The 25,865-nt window shown below is 34.9% G+C and overlaps 1 protein-coding gene across 2 annotated transcripts in view; it reads left to right on the top strand.

Annotated features, from left to right (window-relative positions):
- Nucleotides 1–25,865, top strand: part of LOC145676002 (uncharacterized) — a 358,531-nt gene that overhangs the window by 211,155 nt on the left and 121,511 nt on the right. For both annotated transcript variants that reach the window (XR_014129257.1, XM_081746840.1), the window contains exon 2: nt 3,363–3,535. Coding sequence is in view for 1 of the 2 variants with exons in the window: in XM_081746840.1 (XP_081602966.1) it covers nt 3,363–3,535 (173 nt within the window). In the remaining variant the exon portion in view is untranslated. The remainder of the gene's footprint in view (nt 1–3,362; nt 3,536–25,865) is intronic.

Here is a 25,865-nt window from a genome sequence, read left to right as displayed (position 1 = left end):
ATGAGATAAACTAGAAATAGCAAAAGAATCACACAATACACATCACAAATTTTGCAACTATTTTCTCTTAAAATATCCTAATTTACTTCTAGATAGGAGGACGCAAATTCTGATAAATTATTTGAATAAATTTCCTACATTTAGGCAGGGTTGGAAGTGCGCGCCCTCGTTTTTCGTGACTTCTATCATGAGCTAACTCATTGGAAAAAAATATTAATCATGAATTGAGTTTAACTCGAATTGGAGGTGAGTTAGAGATCACAAAATAATGTTTCGTCCTTTTGTATGTTTGCTGTTGTCCGATCTCTGAGGAGATACTTTAAATACTAAGTTTTCGTTAAGCAAATGATACGGGTTGGGGCAGTTAGCCATAGAAATAGCTCGAGGCGACTTGAAGTGCATGTGTTTCCAGTGATATTTGTTTAGTTGACGGAATTTATCATGTTTTATAATGTTTGTCCAAGATTATAACACTATAGTTATGTACCAACCAGACAGAAAAAAATATCTTGCCTTGTGTATAGTTTTTAGGTTATATTACTTTTGAAGAAATCAACAAAATAGGGAAGATTGTAACCTGCAAGTTTTGTGGGAAGAATCATCTCGGTGTTAAAAAAATTCATCTGAAAATGAAAAAAAGAAAATTCTTGAATTTCTTCATGTAATAACAAAATGTAAGTAGCAGGACCAGATGCTTGACATTTTTTTCTTCTCTTTCCATTTTAAACTTGAAGGTTTTTGCTTGGATTAAAACATTAGTTAGGTTCTTGTTTTTACCTTTGAGGGACGATAGGAGAGAAAATAAAAGTATGGCGATCGTGGAAAAATCAAATTTGACATTTTTAATGGATCAACGTGTGTCATGGCATCTACATGCCAAAAAATTGCTTTTCGAGTGTCCGTTCGTTCGTCTCAATGTACACTCATGTCCAAAATTATTGTTGCATGTCTATATGTTGTTATAGGAATATAATTTGATAACGAATTCGCCCTGTATTTCTTATAATGTTAGTATGTGTATAATTTGCAAAGACATGTATGTGGCAAAGTTCATGTCAAAAGAGCAGTAAATAAGAATAATAAAACGAAAATAAAACTTTCTTGTCAATTTAGCACCATTTTGATTTAGTCATTCTAATTTTCGTATTTATAATTCTTTTCCTATAAAATTTAACACACACATACATTTCCCGATTATAGACATAGTATCAGTATTAAAAGTACCCTGCAAAATCATTATCAAATTATATTTTTACAAAAAGACAATTATAGATATGCGACAATCATTTTGGACATAACGGTACGTTTGCCTAGAGGCCATATTGTTAAAACCATTCGCACCAAATTTGAAACGAAAGCTTTCTATAAGATTTCCCAGGAGAGTCTTTCGAGTTTTCTTCCTACTTCGAAAAGAAATGATGTATATAAAGGATGTATATGATGTATATAAAAAGGATGTATATAAAAAAAATACGATTTGCCCAAAAAAAAGCTCTAACTTTTTTGTTTATATTTCATTAACTCTATACTGTGTTACAAGCTATTTCTCTGAGAAAAATTCAGAAGTGGTGGTAGTTAAACTTATTTACAGACGATTTTCTGATGCATTTTGTTCATAGTTCATAAATAAATATTTAATAATTAACAATATAACAACTCATTTGTCCTGAAAAGCATCCGTAGGGGGTAGTTTAATTTCGGGGTGAGATTTTCCAGACGATTTTGCTCAGAAATGATTCGACGATTTTTTCATATTTCATAAATATTTGATTAAAACCCTGTCAATATGGCGTAGCTCATTTCTCCTTTAAAAATCTATAAGGCGTATTTTTTTTTGGGGGGGGGGGTGAGTTTTTCCAAGACTATTTTCTCAAAAATTACAGGCAGTTTTATTCACATTTCATAAATTCTACATCATTAGAGTTTAACAGAAACGAAATATTCAAAGATGAGAGATATGTCAATCGATATATTTTGTAAAACTGAACAAAATTATGTATATTAGTGAAAAACTCATGCGCAGTTTCCGAGAAAATGAAAATGAAAAAAAAAAATAAATAAAATAAATAAAATAAAAAAGTTTGTGAACCTAAAATTGAACCATTCCACTTATTAAAATGAATCTGATACTGAATTATATTCTTATTAATCTCTTCATTATAATACTACGATTACAACAACACAGTAGGGTTAATGGGATATAGCCTAAATCTGAAATGTTACTTTCCGTTGAACTAAAATATTATCCAAATACAAGCATAAACAGTTGATGGACAACATCGGGTGAACAAGATAACGTGCATGAGGGTAAATGCTAATGTGTAATTGTCGAGAAAAGAGAAAAAAATAATTTCTGGCCCTAAAAATTGTTCGTTTCCATTAACAATTCAGAGCTTTTATTTTCTAAAATAGTCACATAGACGTGTTTGTGTACTGTATATGTAACAATATACAGTGCTAATTTTTCCTAATGATGATGCATGTACTACTTCTAAATGTTTCATTAATAATCTGACAGTATGACGTAACTCTTTTATTTTCTGAAAAAATCCAGAAGGAATGTTTAACCCTGTTGGGAGTGAGTTTTTTCCGTATGATTTTCTCAAAACGAATTGCTCATATCTCACAAATTAATAACAATAAAAATACATAAATCTCTTGCCATTAAAATATTGACAATGGATAATTTATTCTTCGGGATGAATTTTTTAAAAGATAATTTAATCAAGTACGACTTTTGAAGTTGTGTTAATAGTATATAAAGAAATATATCATTAATAATTGTTAATAGTATATAAAGAAATATATCATTAATAACTCTAATAATGACATAAATAATATCTAAAAAAATCGAGAAGGGATATTTTACTTTTGGCGCGAATTTTCTTTGAACGAAGCTGTCCGTAAACGTCTTACAATTTTGTTCGTGTTTCATAAGTAAATGTCTCAGCAATAACTGCAGCATAACTTGATTTAGTTTCAGAAATTGGAGGGAGAAAGTTTAGTGTGGTGTCCCTACCTTTTACTTTTTTTTTTGGTTCTTTCCTGCTTTTTAATGCATTTGTTTACTGGTTTCTTACAAGGAGATGCTTGTAGGTTATTAAACGTTCTTTTAATTCGACACATTTTATAACGTTCCTGAAATTCTAACCATTTTGGTGTATTAATACTAATGATGTAATCATATCGTTACGTTTATATCTTGAAGTAATAGGTTGTATTTTCGCAGGCTTTAAGGTTGATATGAGTAACAATTTCTTCTTGTGAGACGAGAAAATAGGTAATATATTAATACATTTAATATTTTATTTGCAGAAATCGAACATCTTTTCTACATTGAGGATTTGATCTGTTCTCTGCAGGATTACTGTACTTCCTTCACGCTTTGTTGTGCTTCCTACTCCATCGCAGACATTGTTTCCATAGCAATAGGCAAGGAAAATACCACTCAGTTTGTAGTCCAGAATATTTTGTGGTTGCAAATGTGAGATTTTTGTTTTCTATTCTTATATTGGCTGCCACTTCCATCCGAAAAGTAAGTAATGAGTGTTCACAGATATGGTCCTACCTACTGTATTTGTTCTTAATTCAACTATAATAATCATATTCATGTTTTCCAGTGCTATATTAATTTCTTACTTCTTTTAGGAACAATCCAAATGAAATTGACCAATAATGGTTGCTGATAAAATTTTGTTTATATATCTATATACCTAATTTTGTACCACATTCAGGGAGTTAAAAACGGGTATTCATTTATTTTTTAGCCGCGCAGGTTTTGTCGTAGCGGCCATTTTGTGTAGACGCCTGAGAGGTTTTTGAACTTTACAGAGGATTCCGTTAAACGCTAGAACTTTTTAGGTTTTGAAGATAATGAGTTCAAACCAAAACCATATGAAATATAATGGAATGGACAACATTCTGTGTTCTGTGCACATTAAGACGTACTTTAGAACATCGAAGAAAAGAAAGCTCTGAACATAGAGATTGGAAACCTACAAATGACCATTTTGGAATGTACATTTTAAAACGAAATAAATTGACTCTTAATTTTTTTTTGTCCACATAGAGTCTACATAACAGACAACGTGTCGAGCAAGTTTCAAATCTGAGAACCATATACTTGATTTTTTGGAAATTTTTAAACATTGCGAATTTTCGAAAATTGAGTATTTTCACCGTCAAATATCTCAGGAAGGACGCAAGTTAAAAATGCCAAATTTTCACAAAATAGACGATAATTGTGCAGCAACAAGTGGTTAAAATTGCAAAGTTAATTATAATGCGCCGGCCGTGGCGAACATTCTTAAAATTATCGAAAAGTTAGTTATCACAATATTGCGAGCGGTGATGATATTTAAAGAGAAACAAGCAACAAGACTTAACACTCACCGCAAAAAGTTGTAGTTTTTTTTTTTTTTTTTGTTTTTTAATAAGAAAAAGCTCTTTTGGAAGAACCTACTTCCATCCTCAGCATATTGGAAATTCAAATAGGATTTAAAAACATGAAGGAGAGTATGGAAAGGTAAAAAAAAGTTAAAAGAATTAAGAAATGTAAATGAAATCTTCTGTCAAACATTAAACACATGGTAATGGATACTTACAAAACAGTGAGTGCCTGTTACCATGTGTTTAATCTTTGACAAAAGATTTGTTTTTTACATTACGAATTTTTTTACATTTATTTATTTTATTTATTTATTTATATTTCATGTAGAAGAAAACTGCTATTTTTGCGATAAGAATTGGTCTTTTTGCTTGCTTCTCAGAAAAGGTAGTTGTTTACTTCTCTGCATGTGAAGAAGTTCGTTCTTTGCAAACTTGCTTTTGAATATGTTTCCATCATTGGACATTTTAGCAAAGACAATTTCTTTTAAATCGATCCTTAAGGAATATATTATTTAAAAGTATTATTTAAAAGTAGAAGTATAGTAAGAAAAGTAGAAAACAGTTGATATCTACAATTCTCTTAGCTACATTATTTTATTATTTATGTGTATACATTACTTAATACTGTAATTTCATTTGTTAATAAAAATTATTTCCGGTTAATGAAAAATAACCTTGGAGTTAGAATAATTTTAAATTATTGCATTTAAGGAATATTTACACCAAAGATGTGTCAATATAGGCTTATATTTTAACATGGAATTCCGAACTGCATGGGTCATCGAACCCGTGTTTTCTGAACAAAGGCAAATCAAATATGTTAATTCTTTAACTACAAGGGAGCCCAATCTAGGAATGCTATTCGATCTGAAATTCCTTATAAAATTTGGTATTAACTCTCATTCAGAATTTATGATTTCCTTCGTCCAAATTACGTTCATAAAATTTTAAAAATCTTTAGCACAATTCTTCTATATTACTGAATTATGTGACATATATTTCCTTAAATGGTATGCTTTATCTAGTAGATATGTAAATAATGTTATGTGCTCTTCTATCTATAATCAGCATTTTTCTTTCTTGTCAGTTCTGTGTAACTTCCTGAGCATTTACGTATGATTTCGTATATGTTTAACTTTTGTAGATTCTTAATATTTTTGTAGGTTTTTTTAAAGTACAAAGATAATTATGATGACTTCCTTTTTCACAGCTCTTTTCAACATATTCCATGTGTGATTTTCTGCTGTTTTGAATTCGTATTCAGTGATTGGTTTCAAATGTATTTCTTGACGTGTGCAAACAGTTTCCCAGTCTGACGAAGATCAGCCTTTTACTGCCCAGAATGTGCGGTTCGTTCAACTTACGTTAACGAAATTGCGAGAGATTTGTTTACAGAAAACAATCACAGTCTCGTCCAAAAATGAGTGTTAGGAAACAGATAACATATTTGAGCTACTTACATGGTTACAATAATTCATACTGAGATGTCCAGCAAGAAATACATTGTAAAACCACTTAGAAAAAGAGATGTCAAAGCTGAAAAAATGTCTTAAATACGTTGAAAATAATCACGGAAAGTAAGGTATCATATTCTCCTCTTTGTTCCAGATAACTTACAAATATGAAGGTGAGTTGTGCACAGGCATATGAGAATGATCGGAGAATTTGTAGTAATTACAAAAAGGAAGGTACTGTTCAAAGTAAAAGAGCATATGACGAATTAAGAAGGAAAGCATTTGTTACACACACACAGAAAAGTCCATACAATTCAGAACAAACTGAAAGAATTGTTACTTAAACAATGAGATCTTAATACTCAACATATCCAGAATCTTTTTACACATAATTTTATCGTGGGGATATGATCTCTCACGTATGCTAACTGGAATTTGCCAGAATGTGTGAAGAAATAATATTACAGCATTCTAACTTTTTCTTGCATTTTTTTAAAAATATTTAAGACAAGTAGCCTATCAAGAACTGTATTTTATTCCTTATAAAATTGATCTGAGTCTAAATTCAGAATAGATATAATCTTAGTAAAATCTCGTACAATATACTCGGGAATGCAAAGGAATTGAAGGATAGTTACCCACTATACGTACAGAGGATACCGAACAGACATTTGAGTTCAGTACCAGGTTTGCTAACCGAAAGTGGACTGAATCGAACTACCTCAATCGAAATAAAAGCTTAATTAAATGTGATGACGTCGAAAGGAAGGTTAAATTTGTTGTTTTCTTTAAGGCCAACGACGAACTGCGAATTTAGACTCAAGTCAGCTAGGTAAGAAAACAGAATTTAGTTCTTGACATTTTTCGTTTAATATAATGGACGCACGAAATAGTTTTAATGTAGCAACATTACCCTCCTACACATTCTGGCATCTTCCAACCAGGATGGGGATGGTGGAACATGATCTCATTAAAAGTTAATGTGCTTTCACTGAACTGAAGGCAAATCCGGAGATGCTTTTTTGCCTTTAATTCTTCTCTCTTTATATTCTCTTGTCTACATCATATCTTCTGTAGAAGCTCGTCACGGCTTAGAACGTCAAAAGAGTAATACGAAATGTCTTAATAATTGTGAGTCTAAATTTGTATCTACGTATTGCTACACAATTTATGCGTGTAATTTCGAATTAGAAAGACTTGTATTTGAAGATTTCCAATTTTTGTTGAACAAATCTTCATAAAATTTGGACCAAGAAACTTAATGCTATCAATAGATTTGTTAAGAATATTCATATAGGACGACGAAGTTCCTTTCAAAAAGTCCTATCTCTTTTACTGGTTAGCGCTCGTGCCTATGGTGAAATTCGATTACCAATGGAGGAATATCGAATGCACTAGAAAGGTCTGAATTCCACTTTAATCTGTAGGTCTACGTCTCATATTGCCTCAATACAGAAATGAGACGTAAATTGCAGATAACTATCATTTTTGAACACCAAACTATTCATAGCTGAAGATGATTCTTATTTGTTATTCTTGTTTCACTACTAATTCAACGATGATTATGTAAGAACAAATGTAATTACAACAGTACATAATTGTCTAAGATCATATTTAGTGTGAAAAAATAACAATTTGAATAAGTAGAGCACGTTATAAGAAGAGTAAGAAGTGATTTTTTCTTTTTTTAGTCATTTCCTTCAAAAATAAGCTGTTAGTTTCGTTACCTTTGCTGAAATATCGACTGAAGAATAGCCACGTTGACTTGAAAGCTATAAAGAATATTATTATTATTATTATTATTATTATTATTATTATTATTATTATTATTATTATTATTATTATTATTATTATTATTATTATTATTATTATTATTGTTGTTGTTGTTGTTGTTGTTGTTATTATTATTATTATTATTATTGTTACTTACAAGTAAGTAACAAATATTCCATTTAATTTTAATGTGTTTCTTTGAATTCTTCTAGTGTTTAAAGATGAACCTTTTAACCTGATATTTTGCATAATTTTGCAAGGTAGTGTTGTAGGAAAAATTACAAGGTAAGAATAATGTCAAAGACGCAACGGACTTACACACGTGGAGAATATCACGCCATAGACATTCCTAACTGCGTTGAGTATAACCAAACCAAATATAAGATTTATACATTTTTTATTAATGACATTTAAAGACTAGAAGCAAACAAAATGTGCCCACTATCCATTGGCTTAAATAGCCACCTGCAGTGCCTTCCTAGTTTTGTAATTCGTACTCAGCTTGCAACGTTTTACTCTGCCCATGAATATCTGCGTTAGACCCAACTTTTCCTTTTATCTTGCAGCATCCCATTATTCTTTTGATTGGTAGTATCATTTTTTAAATTACTAGTCCGTTTCTGTTCGTTTGGTGGAATGTTGTCTTCGAGCGTAAACTTCAACACTCCCACGGTGTGATATGTCAATTTACCAGCAAGCGTGTTCTTAGTCTTCAATGATTCTTCTACACCACTGAGATCAATATGCTCTAAATATGTTAAATCTATGATGCGTTTAGCCATTTCATGTATTTTTGTGAGCACTCTTTTATCACAATTAATACTTGTTTCTAAAGCAATCTGAGCTGAACTTACCTGAGTACATTTCTCAGAAATATCACTGTTAACTGTATGCCCCTTTGTTATATAACTCGTAACGTATTGTCAATCTACAGAAGTAAATGGATTTCTTCCATATTTAATCCTGCGTTAGGCGCGTACGTTTGTGTTGCACAATTACGCACGTAGGTGACAGGTGTCACCCAGCTATTAAAATTTATCGAGAATAGGTAAAATCATCTTTAAATGATGTTTTTTTCCATTTGTATCATAAAATATTAATTACTGTTATAGTTTTGGTTGTACACAGTGTTCTACTGAATTTAACGGGCTTCTGTTTTATGACTACTAAATTCCAAGCATGTCACACAAATCTTTCTGAGATGTTCTTGCTATCGACAGCGGGACGCTCGTCAAAGCAAGAAGATTAAAACGTTCACTTTGTTAGTTTTTCCCACCCAATTCTGGTGAAAAGGACATAAGATAGCAACAGTGAAATCAGTTTTATCGTCATTTTCGACTCAGAGGCATCAAAGTTCGTTTTGTCTTTGTATGTGTGTGTGCCCAAAACAATGACTCTTTCTTCTGAAAGTTGCTGAGAGACTTTTTCTGTGTCGGTTATCATGAGAGTTAAAAAAAAAAAAAAAAAAAAAAAAAAAAAAAAAAAAAAAAAAATCAATCGCAAGTCACCCCAGTTGCCCAACAGACATCTAAACCAATTTCCGATTGGACAATTTTTGGTAATCAACCATTGGCGGACATTGTTACATTAAGTTAGTAGTTGCTGGTCATGTGACCCAGAGCGACCAGAAGAAGCGGAAATCAGTCGGGAAGTGACGATTGAAACCTCCACCACAGAAAAGTCGTGTGTGGAGCTACCCGACGAAGCGACGAATAGAAGACTGGCCTGAGTTGGCAGGCCGAACGCTAGTTCGATCCGAGGACTATTTCGTATTGTGCCCAGTGGAGAGCACCGTTTGTGGATATCCAACAGTGGTTAAGAGAGGACATTTACCATGTAGTGCGCAAGGAGTTTGTGGGAAATTTGAAAAATCGTCAGAGAAGCGTTTAATTGCACATTTCAAGAGGACATGTCACGCCACACATCTCTATCTGGAAGAAGTCAAGTAGTGTGTTAAAATTTGTTTTAAGCCAGCGGCGAAGAGATTCAGCGAGTTATTTTCTCAAGCATTGCATTTCTCTAAAGTCGTGTTAAAAGGAAGCTTATACGTTCAACCAGCACGCCGATTGCGAATTTGTTAACTTAGGGGGGGGAGGGGGGAGAAAGAAAAAACCGAGTAAAACGTACAATTCGTTATATGCAAATTATCTTCGCAAAAGCCACTTTCATAACAGGTTGATTCGTACATTTTGTTTTTTGACTTTTATAGAAAAGAGCTAATTAGCTGGGATAATAAGATTAATATTTGATATTTAGTTTGCACGGCCGTGTACTAATTACGTATTATAAAATATTGTTAATGTTTGTCTTATTTTTTCTATACGCGTTCAATAACATCAACTCATAATAATTATAGTAAAATGTAATGTAAGTAATCTCAGAACTGAAAATATGATTGTTTAAATGTAGTTATTGCCTGAGTAGCTATTTTAACGTTGAATTTAAAGATGCCTTATCCTCAAAGGACGTAAGTTGTGGCATGTGCTTCAAATAATTAGTAGAAGCAGTGAGCTATCCCTCGCACCGAGTGCAAAAGGAAAAAGGAAAGTGAATGAGATTGATTTTTGCATTCAAATAGCTCGGACACAACTGAACACGTTGCGTACCAATTCTCACCTAAATACTCCCAAGTTTAGGTGACAATTGGCAAAGCATGGTATTCATCCTGGTGGCGGGAGATATTTGGGAGCTTTATACTTTTGTCGCGTCATCATTTCAGGTGCAAGGGTAAATAGACGTAGCCTCCCACGGCAGCGATAACATTCTCTACACATTCATCTCGTATATTTCAAGCACCTCTTCCTTCTAATTTTGTCTCTTCCTCTTTTACAAACATGGCAACTTTCTCTGGAGCCTGATGGCTTCATAAGATTGACGATTCCCTCTTTCTGAACACCAAGTAACACTCCTCGGCTCCTCTTCCTAATTTCAACTGGAATTTGGGGACCACAGCATAGGAATTTGGGGAAACGATCTGAGATTTAATCGTTTCCCAGGCGATATCCAATACAAAACTCCTTCGTGGTAATTGAAGTGAACTAGTATTAAATTTTAGGATGCAAAGTGCATTAATTACACATAATATAAGATCACCATGGGTCATCTTGTTCCGATTCACTGTTGTGGTCACTTGCACTAACGTGATAAATTTCATAATCACTTTCATCACAACACACCTCCAACTGTTCCTCCTCAAGCCACTGCAGAACAACATTCTTATCTTTTATTGTCTCTATCTTCCGGATTTTTGAGATTTTAGTTGTTATCCGAACACACTGTTCCAGAGAGAATGTTTTTCTTATAAACTGCAGATGAGAAACAGAAATGTACTACTGCCGCCACAACAATCATAATTGAACGTTCAGCTACTGAAAGGCGCAACTCCGAATACTAACACATAGTGTTGCAAATTTGAGACAAAAATCACTGGATGAGACCTGTCACCCACGCGCCTAATCTAGAGTTAACTGGAATATGTTCAGAACTAGATTGTTGGTCGTGAAGAGAGATTGCACACATACGTTTGCATGGTAGCTGATATTTGACAAAATCATGGCAAGTGCAATAGGCAGTATTAAAGTTGACATTGTAATACGTTTCTAGAGAGATTTCGCTTTGCACTTTAAACACATCATTTCCAGTTTTATAAATATAGAACGACTTACAGACATGCTTTGCATTCATATAACGCGTATGTATGTGCTGAATAAAAAACGTGGGCCTATAATGTATGAATATTTCTACATTGTACGATTTAGGATAGACATTTAATCACTTGAGTTTTTTCCTAGAATATTTCAGCACTGAGTCAATTACAATTTTTTTCGACATTATAACGCCTATCAGGGTTGTAACAAAGCAACTTTTCAAATACGAATATTTCAACAACTTGTTCAGTACCCCTATTCTATTATTATTATTATTATTATTATTATTATTATTTTTATTTTAAACTTACATTCTCTTTCAAAGAAGGCACCTACTTTTTCGCTTCTGGCAACCATATCTTCTCAAAATAATGGGTAAGTTTCTTATTTCACTTCATTGCAGAACTATTTCTAGTAGTATATACTAATGAACGAGGAAATAACCGACCTTTTACACGCCAGGTCCTCTGTAGATGTGAATTCTATAACACACAGAAAGTGAAAAAGTGACTGACTGGACCGAGACTTCGGCATACTGTGCCGATGCGTTAACCCATACACAATGAAAGAAGACACAATCATTTTTTTACACACACTAGATTGGCCACCTTGTGCCTAAGCGATTAATGTATGCGCCTCTGGCGTGTGAGACACGGGTTCGATTCCCGGCGGTAGCTTATTTAGCTCGCTTCCCATGCCTAAGGTTCCCGGTTCGAGTCTCGGTCCAGTCAGTCAGTTTTCACTCTGAATTCACATCTACAGAATATCTGCTATGAAATTTAATATATATGAAATTTCAACTGTCGTAAGATGCTCGGTATATGGTAGGGTTTGAAAAAACCCGGGCTTTTTTGAAAAAACCCAACCCACCTGGGCCCATATGGGTTTTTTCGGGTATTTTCGGGTTTAATCGGGTTTTTCGAAATATTTCAGTGTCTTTGGGTAAAAGTGTTAAAATACGATTTATATTTGTGATTTATGTTTCAAGATTGTCATTGTCACAACTTGCAACAATTTTCTACTCACTGCTGTTTTGAAAAAATGGCCACCATTTTGAAATTTTACATTCGATCGTCGAGAAAATCTATACAGCAAATTTAACATATCTTGTGCTTCCACCGTCAAAATTTCAACTTAAAAGACTGAAAATTGCGCTTCGTAGCGTAGATACTCGCTGTTTTGAAAATATAGCCGCCATTTTGATATTTTTGGTTGGTATGCCGCCAAAATCTATACAGGAAATTTAGATTGTCTCTTTTTGTACTGTGAAAATTTTAACTTAAAATGCCGAAAGTTGTAGCCTGTAGTGTGTGTGGTAGGAGCAAACGAGTTGAGTTGATGCTGTGTTTAACGTCCCTTTTAGCAGCGAGGCTATATTACACGGGACCTACTGATTAAAGTGGAATCCGAACCACATGATCTCCCTCCGGGAAACAAACCCGGGTTACCCACGCCGAAGACGCGTACACTAACCGCTTAGCCATGAAGGAGCTCGGCAAACAAACGAACAAATGTAGATCAAGTCATCCAGAAGCCTGACTGACATTCGCCAAATATGAATACAAAAGGGGTCTATTAATTTAAAACAAAGATACAATTCATGTTGTATGAAATAAATAAATGTTTCAAAATGTCTTATATGAAATTAACATCTTCCAGCGTAAATAAACCTGTCATATTTTCTCCATGAAACTACGGGACACCTCAGATCCCCCCCCCAAAAAAAAACTTTCCAACACAATGAATTGAACTATAGTATGGTTATGAACAAAAGTATAATAGGCCGCGGTGGCTCAGTGGTAGAGCGTTCACCTCTGGTGCTTGGGGTCCCTAGTTCGATCCCAGCTCGCGCCAAGTGAGCTTTGTGGTGGACAAACACCGTGTGCGTGGGTTTTCTCGGGATTTTCACATTTTCTCCCACTTTCTTCATTCCTCATTTCACTCATTTCTCATCATCACCGTCACCTTGAGCATAGCAGGCATAACCGTGAGACTGAAAGTAAAAGATTTCATTTTTATTTATTTTTTTTCAAGAATATAATAGGCGAAAGTTTACTAAGCAGCAGCTGTTTTTCTCTCTTCGTACCCTGCAATTAATTGTACAGACTGAAGATGCCTAAAAACCTAAGATATGCTATAAAAATGCTTTACAGGAAAACAATATACAAATTATTTAAATCAGTGATACAATCTACCTTCAATATTCTTCGCGCGTTTAGCAATATTTATTTACATGGATTTATTTGCAAAAATTACGTTCGTCAGTTTAATCTGATGAAAAGCTGATTTTTCTCCCTGTGTCGTGTGAAATTGTCAGGACCAGATTTACATTTTTCTAAGACCTGGACCAAAGCACAATTCTGAGCCCCTAGCCCCTGAAAAAGATTATAATTCTTGTTAACTTACCGAATGTGTTGCTGGAGAAAAGGTCAGCCATCCTCCCCCGTGTTTGTAAATGTAGAAACACTCAAAGCCATTTTTTTTTTTTTTTTTTTTTTTTTTAATCCGGAGAGTATCCGAGTTTCCATTAAGTTCAATGGAAAAAGTAGCATTCCAAATTTCGCTCGCTATCAAGTCGAACAGGGTGGTGTAATTACTTCCTCGAAACTGTTACATGCAACAGCGTACTGTACATTCACTAATTACAGGATTCCCAGCCAATGTCAGAATTTTTTGTTTTTCACTTTTCGAATAAGCTGATATTGATAGCAGAAATGGAACAGAGTTAAAATACGGGACATTTCCCTGTCCCGACTGAATTTACGGGAACACTCGGGGCCCAAAACGGGACTGTCCCATTTCTTACGGGACGTATGGCAGGCTTAAGCGTAAAATAAATAGTTTTATTATTGAAGTATTCATTTCTGATCCTTCTGCGTTTAATTCAGGAATTTCTCGAGCACTTCTTTCACGGCGTGTACATCAAAACTTCCACTAGTACAGAAATTTGAACTCAGCACTTGAAATAGTAAGCGTTACATAGTCTTCGTAACCCCGAGCATTAACCTTCTTAAATTTGACAAGAATTTTTATGCTATTGCTGGTGTTGATTCTACAGAATGCTTATTTGAAGAGTAGCAACAAATGACAGGTTATGGTTCAACCAAATTTTAGTTGAAAAAACTTGTGTTTTACATCAAAAGTAAGAAATAATACTAATAGTTTTACTAATGTATTTACATATGTACTATTAGTACCGGCACCTATGACCTAAACCCGTCAAACGTATGAGTGTTAATGTCCCTCGGTGTCGCTGAGTTGACGAGCACACTATTCACGGAAAATATTTTGTAAAGTACAAAATTGCTTATTTTACTTCAAAAGGCTATAAGCATAATCCATACATTAATTTGTTCTGTAACTGTCTCAAGCTGTTTTTTTAAACTCATTTAGCGCATTCAGAGCTTTATAAAGGTCTTATGTTGAATGTTGTTGTATACCTTAACGTGAAAGCCTCTAATTCGCCCAAGGAAAGTCTAAAATCTGATAAAAATCACTTACAATGTGATCACCTTAGTTGTACCAGAGATGGAGTGGGTCAGTGGGTCAAGTGGGCCAAGTTTACTGAGTGGGTCAGTGGGTCGTGGGTCAACATGCGACCCACCACCCACCGTGACCCACTGCGACCCACCACCCACCATGACCCACTGTGACCCACCACCCACCGTGACCCACTGCGACCCACCGACTCAGTATGATCTACCGACCCTCTCTGCTTACTGCATTGTAGAGAGTATCTTCTGAGGACTGGTAAATTTGTCACCGTTTTACTTTCAAGACCTTCATTTTCTTTCTTTTCCACTTGTTTCTGTCTACTTACCTGAGGTGAGTATATCTAACCAAGTGAAAAAAGAACTTCAGGCACTTTTGGATATTGATGTTTTTAATAGTAATAATAGCAATAGGACTTACACTACAACTTGGCTTTCGAGACCTGTGGGTTTTTAGAGCTAACTACTGGAAAAAATACATTTTTTAATCACTGTAATATATAAATTATTTATAAAAAATTGAATGTAACTATGTGTGCCTGATCATCACAGTCAAATTGCAAAGTCAAATGAAATTACTTTTGGTATATAGTTAGGCCTTAATCCAAATTGGGATGTTATATTGCTTTTATTATAATGCATAATATCCTAAGGAGGTAGTGAGGATCCGAATTTTTGCGAAAAAAAAAAATGAGTATCTCACAAGCCGTTAAACTTACGGAGCTGAAATTCAGTGTATTAACTCTTTATTGAAAATAAACAGAATGTGTCCTAGCATTTTTTAAAATTCTCCTTTATATATGTGTGTGTGTGGGGGGGGGGGGAGGGGCACTTTCTATATATGGAAAATTGGTACTGAGTTGGTTTGTAAAAATGATCGAAAGCGATCGATGTTATTTAAGAAAAAAAATCAGAAACAAAAAATACAGTGCTTGGCTCCATATATCCATTGCTTTCTGCTATAATAATTGCTGAAGCTTATGTTTATTATATGGAGCGCTCACAGCACAGGGCCATAAAGTTGTGAGAAAAATAGGCATACAATTTGTACTGTAAGCTTAATTACACGGAAATTTGAAGTTTGGATTGTACGCATAATTGTACGGAAAATTTTACACTTTCCCTTTACATTGGTCTACTTACTTTGATTTGGAACTTTGAAATTTTATCTTTTTTCCACTGAAAAGTATCGATAATTCAACAAGAAAATAATTATACTATGATAATTTAATTGAAATTCATCGTAATTTGGCACATGGCAAACAGCAGTACGATAATTGAAGAAGAGGAAGGAGGGAAATTCACATTCATCTCTGAACACTTTCCTGGAACCTCGTTCCCTTTCGCTTTCTAGAGGGGGGAGAAAACTTGGTAATGGAATCAGACCTTCATGTGTAATTACAAAAATTAAATTTATAAACAAATAAGAAATCATCAGTTTATCAGGCTTTAATTGATAATTTATTCACAAGATTCCCTATCAAACGCGTGGTAGATGAAGTTTCTGTTCTCCATGAGTCGACATTGCCAACTGACATGGTCGATATGGAAAAGATGTTGTATGGTGATAGAGAGATAATACTTCTTGCTGAGTATTTCAAAACTGACCGAAAAATCGTTATCAGACTTAAGTCTAACAAGCAGATTGTCGATGAGTAGTTGCAGAATCGGGTAGAAGTATTATCAATTTCCACGACAGAGTGCGAACGGGGATTTCCCCATATGAATTTACAGATGACTGATATTAGAAATAGATTAAGTGCTCAAACATTGTCTAACTTGTTGTTCATCAATGTTAATGGCCCACCGCTAGACAAGCTCAAAGGTCTGTTATTTCTTGGCTGAAGGATGGACATCATTCCACTGCGGATGATTTACCGCCAAAAAGTTACCAACAGGAAATAAATCCGATTTCAGATTTGTTTTAAGGTGGAAAATTACGAGTTACGGAAAACGTATACTTGTATTACTAATGGCTTATTTGTGTTATTCAACTTTGTACCTACTTTTTAGTAACTCTCTTCTTTGCTTTAGGTAAACTACTTTGGAATAAATATTCATAATAATTGCAATTATGCATATTTGTAACTTAAATTTAACGTGGTGTTTTAGTGATTACACAAATTACAATTATGAGCATACTTTATGGAGATGCTCTCACATAGGGTACCCGAGCACCTTTATACCCTATGAACAACTGATTTTTCAAGTCTTTTGTGAGAAAAATACTGTAAATTGAGAAACCATAACCTTTTCCATATTGTACAGGAGTATTTTCCTGCGAATAGAAGTTTAAGAATAAGAATAAGAATAAGAATAATTTATTGTCGTTAAACAACATGATGTTGTAATAGACAACGTCAAAATTTAAGTTTGCGTACATGTAATATTTACAATTTTAATTAATCAATACAATATTTTATATTTTACCTAGTACTACTTTTCTATTCTAATCCTGAAACTTCTTCCTGAAATTCTGAAATACTATATATACACTTTTCTAAGAGCCACTTTTTACAAAAACATTTAAAATTTTTTATCTCCATTTCTCTCACTCTGAGTGGCAACAGATTATACAATTTCATCCCTATATATTTATAACTATTTTGAGTTTTGCACAGCCGCACATGGGGAATATTTATTTCATTTTTGCGCCTTGTATTGTGTGAGTGAACACTACTTCGAGTAACATAATTTGTACAGTTTTCTTTGATATACATAAGGCACGATAATATGTACAAGGATGGGATGGTCATTATTCCAAAATCTTTAAAAAAATGTCTGCAAGATTCTCTCTCTGGAATTCCTGTTATCGTTCTTATCGCTCTTTTTTGCCACTTAAATACTGTTTGTGCCCCGGAAGAATTACCCCATAATAGTATGCCATACGAAAGATGAGAGTGAAAGAAAGCATAATATGCAGTGATTAATAGACTTTTACTTACAGATATTTTTAATTTACGTAACACATATACTGCCCTTGATAATTTTTTACAAAGTTGCATAGTATGCACATTCCAGTTTAATTTCGTATCTAAGTATATCCCTAATATATTAACGGAGGAGCATTCTTTTGTATCAGTTGTGGAGCTGCTGAGATGAAAGTATAACTTCTCTGTTTTATTATGATTCAAATGTAATTTATTGTGGAACAACCAAACAGTAGATTTATCTATTGCTTTATTATTTTTTGTGTGTATTGCGTTGATATTATTATCTTTCGTTATAAATGTAGTGTCATCGGCATACATAACAGTGGTTTCTAATAAGTAGTCAGGTAAATCGTTAATATATACCAGAAATAGAAAAGGTCCAATGACACTTCCCTGTGGCACTCCTGTTAATATATCAAGTACGTTTGACTGTTTATTTTGTACACACACAACTTGTTTTCTACTTTCAAGATAAGACCTGATCAATAGGAGCTCAGTTCCTCTGATCCCATAATACTGTAATTTCTGAATCAATATTTCATGTGAAACAGTATCAAAAGCCTTACTTAAATCTAATAATGTTGCGCAAGCGAATGAACTGTTTTCAAAGGCATCAATTATCTCAGATACAACTTTTTCAACAGCTTTAATTGTGGACATACCTTTCCGAAATCCATATTGTGCACAGTTAATGAGTTTGTTATTTTCAAAGTACAGAGTTAGTTGTTCTTTCATGCAATGTTCAATAATTTTTGATACAATTGGTACGAGAGATATTGGTCTATAGTTGCTGGGACAGTTTTTGTCCCCTTTTTTATGTATGGGAATAGTAACCGCAATCTTAAGACAATCTGGGAACACTCCTTCTACTAGTATCCAATTAATTAAGTGTGTAAGGGGTTCCACTATTACGTCTATAATGTTTTTAATTGTACTATTAGTAAACCCATAATAATCCTCGCTACCAGATGTCTTAAACTTACGAACCACTGACAAAATTGCTTCAGGTGTTACGTTTGTCCATTTAAATGTCAAGTTACTAGTGTGATTTCTACATGAACTTAGAATACTTTTAAAGTCTATAACACCGTTTTCTGTGGACTTAGAGATATTGCTTGTATTACCATTTACATACTTAGCACTACTTACAAAGAATTCATTAAAAGTGTCAGGGGATATTGATATTAAATCATTTTCTTCTCGTACCGCTATTTCCCTGTTTATAATTGTCCACCCTGCTTTACATTTATTTGTATGGTTTACAATAAAATTGTCGTTTGCCTTAATTTTTGCCGCACTTATTTCCTTTCTGTAGTGTCTTTTAGCTCTGATGTATTTTTCTTTTCCCACAGGACAGCCCGATTTAGCCCTATTGTACCAAGCAATGACAACCTTACGAAGCTCTGCTAGTTGCGGAGTGTACCAGTTACTAACATTTTGCTGTAATTTGTTTGTAGATAAGTTATAGCGTTTAAATTTTCTTGGACAACATTCGTTTAGGCATCGTGTTAAATTATGCATAAAAAATTCACACGCTTCTACTACATTTTTACATCTGAAGAATATTTGCTGCCAGTCAATTTCTTTTAATTTATGTCTTAAACTACAGATATTATCTAAACTAAGTACTCGAAAACTCTTGGTCACCACCCTAGTATTATTGTGTTTGACAAAAGGGTATAACACATATAGGCCATCGTGATCTGACAATGAGCACTGTACTACACCACACGATAAATCATTTCTATATACATTTGTAATAATGTTATCTAAACAAGCTTCCTTTCTTGTTGGCTGATCATTTAGAAAATAAAAGTTATATGATCTAAGTACGAGGGCTATCCAGAAAGTAGATTACGTTTTGGAATAAAAAATCAACAAAGTATAGGAAACAAATTTTATTATATGCAGATGAAAGCCACACACAAATACTACTTTTCGACATAGTCACCATTCAAATTAAGGCATTTATCGTAGCGATGTACGAGCTTGGAAATTTCTTCGTCGAAAAATTCGGCCGCCTGCGACTTCAACCACTTCGTTACCTCTTCTTGCAGCTGTTCGTCGTCATCAAAACGCTGCATAGCCAGCCACTTCTTCATTGCTGGGAATAGGTGGAAGTCGCTCGGTGCCAGGTCGGGACTGTACGGCGGATGAGGAAACAACTCCCACTGAAAAGATTCAAGAACTTCACGCGTGACATTTGCCGTGTGGGGCCGGGCGTTGTCGTGAATCAACAAGATCTTAGAGCTCAACATTCCTCTGCGCTTGTTTTGAATTGCTCTTCTTGAGGTTTTGCAGAGTTTGGCAACACCTTTGAGCGTTTATTGTAGTGCCTCTTTCCAGGAAGTCCACCAAAATCACACCTTTTCTGTCCCAAAAAACAGTCGCCATCATCTTCCTTGCCGACATTGTTTGCATGCATTTCTTGGGTTTTTGGGGAGAACCTGTGTGCCCCCACTGCATTGATTGCAATTTCGTTTCACAGTTCACGTGTTTCACCCATGTTTCGTCACCAGTAACGATGCGATCGAGTAAAGAGTCACCATCCTTATTGTAGGCGTCCAAAAAGTGCAACGCTGCAGCCATTCGCTGATTTTTGTGGTCCTCTGTCAAGATTTTTGGAATCCATCTTGCACAAAACTTGTGGTAACCAAGCTTTTCGCTGATGATTTCGTGCAACAAACTTCGCGAAATTTGTGGAAAACTCAAAGAAAGTTCCGTTATTGTGAACTTTCGATTTTCACGGACTTTAACATCGACTTTTTCGACAAGTTCGGCAGTCACTTTGCTGGGTCTCCCACTTCGATCTTCGTCGTGAACATTGGTTCGGCCATTTTTAAATCTTATGACCCACTGTCGCACTCCACCTTCAGTGATAATGTTGTCCCCATACACTTCACACAGCTGCCGATAGATTTCTATCGGTTTACAGTTTTTTGCTGTCAGAAACCTTATTACTGCACGCACCTCGCAGCTCGCGGGATTTTCAATGAACGCAGACATTTCAAACCGTCACAGTATCTTAACGTCTCACTAGCACGGCTAGATGCCGACTGAGCTGCGCAACGCTCTGACCCCAAGATGGCCGCGCTAGCCCCGCCCCTAGCGGACACAGACGAAAACGTAATCTACTTTCTGGATAGCCCTCGTATATCAGAAAAATAATTCTTGGTAGGAGTATCAACTAAAACATTGATATTTACATCCCCCAGATATAATATGTTATATTTATCATGCTTACTTAAGTAGTTAGTAAGGTCTTCCCAGCGTGCAAGAAAGACATTGACATCCGTATCTGGTGTTCGATAAATTGATACCACAATTGTTTTCGAGTTAGGAAATAAAATTGCAACTACTTCAAATTCCCCCTCATAGCAGAAATTATCTACGTTAATAACAATATAGTCATTGGTGAAGCCATCTCTTAAATAAATTGCTACTCCGCCATGGGTAATTCTACTTCTATAATAGCTTGCTGCCATGATATAATTTTTAGGTACGTATAGAAGTATTTCTTCATTTCTAAGCCAGTGTTCATTAACACAAAGAATATGGCACGGAAATGAGTCAAGAAAAATTTCAATTTCAATTAATTTGTTTCTTATTGATTGTACGTTAATGTGGAACATCAAGATATTTTCAAAGTCAGAATTTATAACACCTTTCATATTTGAAAACAGACCAGAGTTACTTTGTGCTAAAATTATATCATTTATGTTTCTAACATTAAGAAGTCTAGTTAAGTTAGATTGTTTAATTCGACCAACTTCATTATTATCTATTTGCTCAATTTCTTTTGCTGTGCCATTATATGACTCTGTAAACAATTTTGTATTGTTTTCCGTGCACCCTTGTATAGCATTATGTTGAGTTTTACCTTGCTCCGTGCTAGCTATACCTTGCACGTTCTGGTAATATGCATTTATTACATTGTCGTCACTGTTACCTCTATTGGCTAAGTGCTTGGAATTATTATTGGGACTTGCATTAAAAAACTATTATTATCATACTTTGTAGGAACCTTTCTTATTCTATTTGATTTTCGCTGAGTTGGGCTAGGCACACTTACATTACCTGCTTTTTCAAGATTTTCCACAGTACTTTCAGTCTCTGCGTGTATTTTTTGAACGAGGCAGATCCTGTCTAATTCCCTTTCTTTATACGCAGTAGTACTGTTTACATCAGAGCTGACAGCAACGGTGGTCTTACTATTGAGACTGTTGTTAAATGGTAAAGCTATAACACCAGTATCGTTATAGGTTTCCGATTGGTCCACTAATACACATATTTTATCAACCATGCATTGTTTCCCCTTACCGTTTAGATGCAGACCATGTACGGTATGGTATTGTCTAGGATACATACTTATGTCTAGTACCTTTACATTTTTGAACCTTCTGCATAATTTAATGATTTTTGCATTTGCTGTTTCAACTTCCTTGTTTACAATTGATGTACCGATTAAGTCATGCCGATGAGGCAGAGTAGATACAATTACATTTGTTTGTGTGAGATTTGGCAAGATGTTTTTCAAATTCCTAACCACGTTGTCAGCTTCGTTTTTTGCCACATCATTTGATCCCCCAATTATTACTACCGTATCACACTTTGACATTTGTTCACATTTTTGTGCCAAACAGCTAACTACCTCACCTAAACCTGCACCTGGTTTAACGAAACCACTAGCCTGCATGTTCACCTTCTGTTCTTGAATAATTCTGGCTATACGCCTTGCATGGCTATCGCCTACAATATATATGTTACCCCTTCTCTTTACCTGAAAACTACTTTGTCGTTTTTGACTTTTCTCTACTTTATTTACATTTTTGTCTTTTGTTACCGTCTTTTCATTTTTTCCATTCTTCACGCTTTCCGCAGCATTTTCCTTTTCACCTGTATAGCTATTGAATTGTTCTAGAACATCAAACCTATTGCTGAGACGTATTTTATTTTTGGCTTCATCTACCGTATTGGAAATACTTTGCACTTTTCTACCCTTTGATTGTACTGTCTTCCATTGTGTCCTATAACTTGCACTTGTTGATACCCTGCTGGTGTCGGATGTTCCTTGTACTTGATTTTTAATTGTTTGTCTAGGCACATTTCTAGTGTAGTTTAATCTTCGGGAATCAGAATATTTAGCACTATTTGGTTGTTCTCTATTTGTATCATTATAATGAATCGAATTTGTTGTGGTTTTGTTGTGTTCAATTTTGGTTTTGTGTTCCTTCACCACTTCACTCCAGCTGCTGCACTGTTTCGACTTTGCACTACCAGACTGCGATTCCACACACCTTCTATCACTACACTGGAACATTTTAAGATATGACACTTCCTCATTTAGAATTTCAATGATCGTACGAAGGGTTGCAATTTCTTCGTAAATCTTCGTTATTTCTTGAGGAAAGATTTCTGCGATTTGAGCGTTTTCCCGATCGTCATTTGTTTGCACTTCGGTCACAGTACTTTTAGCAGTTTTTTGGCTATTGATAAAAATAGAGTTACCTACGTTACTCGTATTATTTCTCTGACCACTTAAACACACGCCTATCCCATTGTCTAGTCCAACTGTTACGCTGTGTTGAGATTTGTCATCATTACATCTACCGGATAAACCTTCTCTTCTACTGTAAGTCGCCATCTTCTAGGGTTTCTTGTGGAATGCGTTCAGAAATTAACACTTGCAAGAATACTCTCTTAGTACAAGTATATTTTAGGCACACACTAATTTCCCCCCACCTCCAACTGTTTCAATTTCCTCACTGACAGACACTTTACCATTTTATATCGTAAAGGTCAGATCCACCGTTATTGTAACAGAGTGGTGCTTGAGCGATTGACTAGAAATTCAAACTCGATTAGTGACAATTTCACAGTCTTGTTTTATTACAAGTGTAAACTCTTTAATCAGTTCAGAAGAGGCCGTGGATCGTGTTCAGAGTTGATGACGATGGATTTTGGTGAGTCAGAGTAGGTCAAAGTGGATGAGAGTGGTTCATGGTGGGTGGTGGGTCACGGTGGGTGGTGGATCAGAGTGGGTCACAGTGGGTCGTGGGTCAAGTTTTCATTAACCCACGCCAACTCTGGTACCAATAATACACCAACAAATAGGTCAAAAACCCAGGTGGGTTTTAAAGTGTTTTTTTTCAGGTGGGTCCAACCCGAAAAAACCCACCGGGTTTTTTCGGGCTGGGCCCACTTGGGCAAACCCTGGTATATGGACACATAATCGTCCAAGCACAGCAGTTGGTTCGTGGTACTGTTCGCGGTATAGAAATTGTTATAAAAATTCCAAGTCCAAATTAATAACAAACTCTTGCCCCGTTTTCTTATGCATCCAGAAATACATGTCTCAATCGATTAGTTGCTTCTAGTACGATCCAACTCCAACTCCTCCCCTCCTCCACCTCACCTTGTCTAAAGCAGTGTGTGTGACGTAGTACACTCTTTCCATTTAGAGAGAGAAAAAAAAAAAAAAACAAACAGGAATCAAGTTTACAATGTTATAACTCTAAAACAGTCTTTTTCATTCGTTTGTTCTGAAATATCTTTTAAGAGTCTACATTTTTTTAAAAAGTCTCACAATCTTCCCATAGCTTCATTGAGCAACCTAAGCGAGCATTCAGTGAATTAAACTACTAAAAGCTATATTCAAAGCACAATTGTGCAGATGAAGTTGAGCTCTTTGGCAATTTTCAGCATGGAAAGCAAAAAAAAGCAATACATTAATATCGGAAATGTAGTTAACGAATTCCTCTCCGAAAAAGATCACCTGTACACTTATTTTTCAAATGGTAATGTATAATTATACTTACGTTGGTTGAAATTTCTCCATAGTTATAGGGGCGAGACACTGAAACCACCCCTACCAAGAAGTGAAGATGACATGTAAAAGAAGTCAAATACGAACGATATTAGTGTCGAATTCATGTGCAAAGGTGAATAGTAACACTGTGGATTCTGCGTAAATCCAAATTATACCTTGGTTGGCATGGAGTTGACAATGGGAGAGTGACAGGCGAAAAAAATCGAAAATATCCTATATTTGTTTCGAATGGATAGTTTTCGTTATCACTGATATAAAAGGTGATATTTCAGATGTGGATATGTCCAAGGTTGACCCTATTGGCATGAGGTCATAGGGGGAACCAGTGAAGACTTCAGAACAGTTCCTTTTTAGTGCGTTTCAATACACTGCGGTTGAAAAGTGATAATGCACAAATAGTGATATCACACACAGAATTATCGGAGATATAACTTCTGGAGAAACATTACTAACTGCTCACTCTCTAAAATTTTCACTGCTTTGCAGGGGCGTAGACAAGGCTTCTTGAGGGCATGCATTACTAAAATGTCTATCATCATCTCTAAAATTAGATATAATTTACAGAAAAGTAATGATTTCGTGGGACAGGAGCTCTGGATTGCCAAGGCCTGCATTCTGTGTATGTCCCTGCTGCTCTGAATTGTCATTAGCTGCTCTTCATATGTAAGACGTAAAATGTAAATAAGAAACGTAATTATAACATAGAATACAATATATATAGAAAATGTGTTATTATAAATAAGAAATACAGTAGAAAATAATTATAAAACATAATTGAAGGACAAGCTATTTTTAAAGAAAATCATACTTGAATGTAAAATATACTTTTAAAACAATTTTCCATTTATGCACAAGTGAGGAGTGCCATCTGGTAGCCACTATTCATCTCTTCGAACCAGAAAACTATGAATTTGACACCAATATTTTTCGTATTCTATTACTTTTTTGCTTGCAACCCTTTTCCCTCCCTGGAATGGTTTCTGTGTCTTAGTCCCCACAGTAGATTGTTGAGATGGTAATTTATACGTATAGTCAGGGTGCGAATTACCGGGGGGATAAAGGGGATTTTCCCCCTCAATCACATTTTGTTCCCTCCGAAAGAAGTCAGCTGAAGTATCCCCACCGGGGATGCTCGCTTTCGCCCCCAAACTATGCTTAGTATAACGTCGAATTTCACTGATTTTTCGTAATTTGTGTAAGTTTAATATTCTAGCTGTATTTCGAAATGAGCGATGTAAACTATTCAATTTTGTATTCTAATTTCCCACTATTTATACCTTGTTCACTCGAGCACTATTTTATTATCACTACAGTTGTTACCTGCAACCGTATCCTCGTACTCTTCAGTT

This window comes from Thermobia domestica, chromosome 18 (genome assembly GCF_964235325.1).
Source record: "Thermobia domestica chromosome 18, izTheDome1.hap1.1, whole genome shotgun sequence".
Classification (NCBI taxonomy): domain Eukaryota; kingdom Metazoa; phylum Arthropoda; class Insecta; order Zygentoma; family Lepismatidae; genus Thermobia; species Thermobia domestica.
This window is presented reverse-complemented; position numbering and strand designations above follow the sequence as displayed.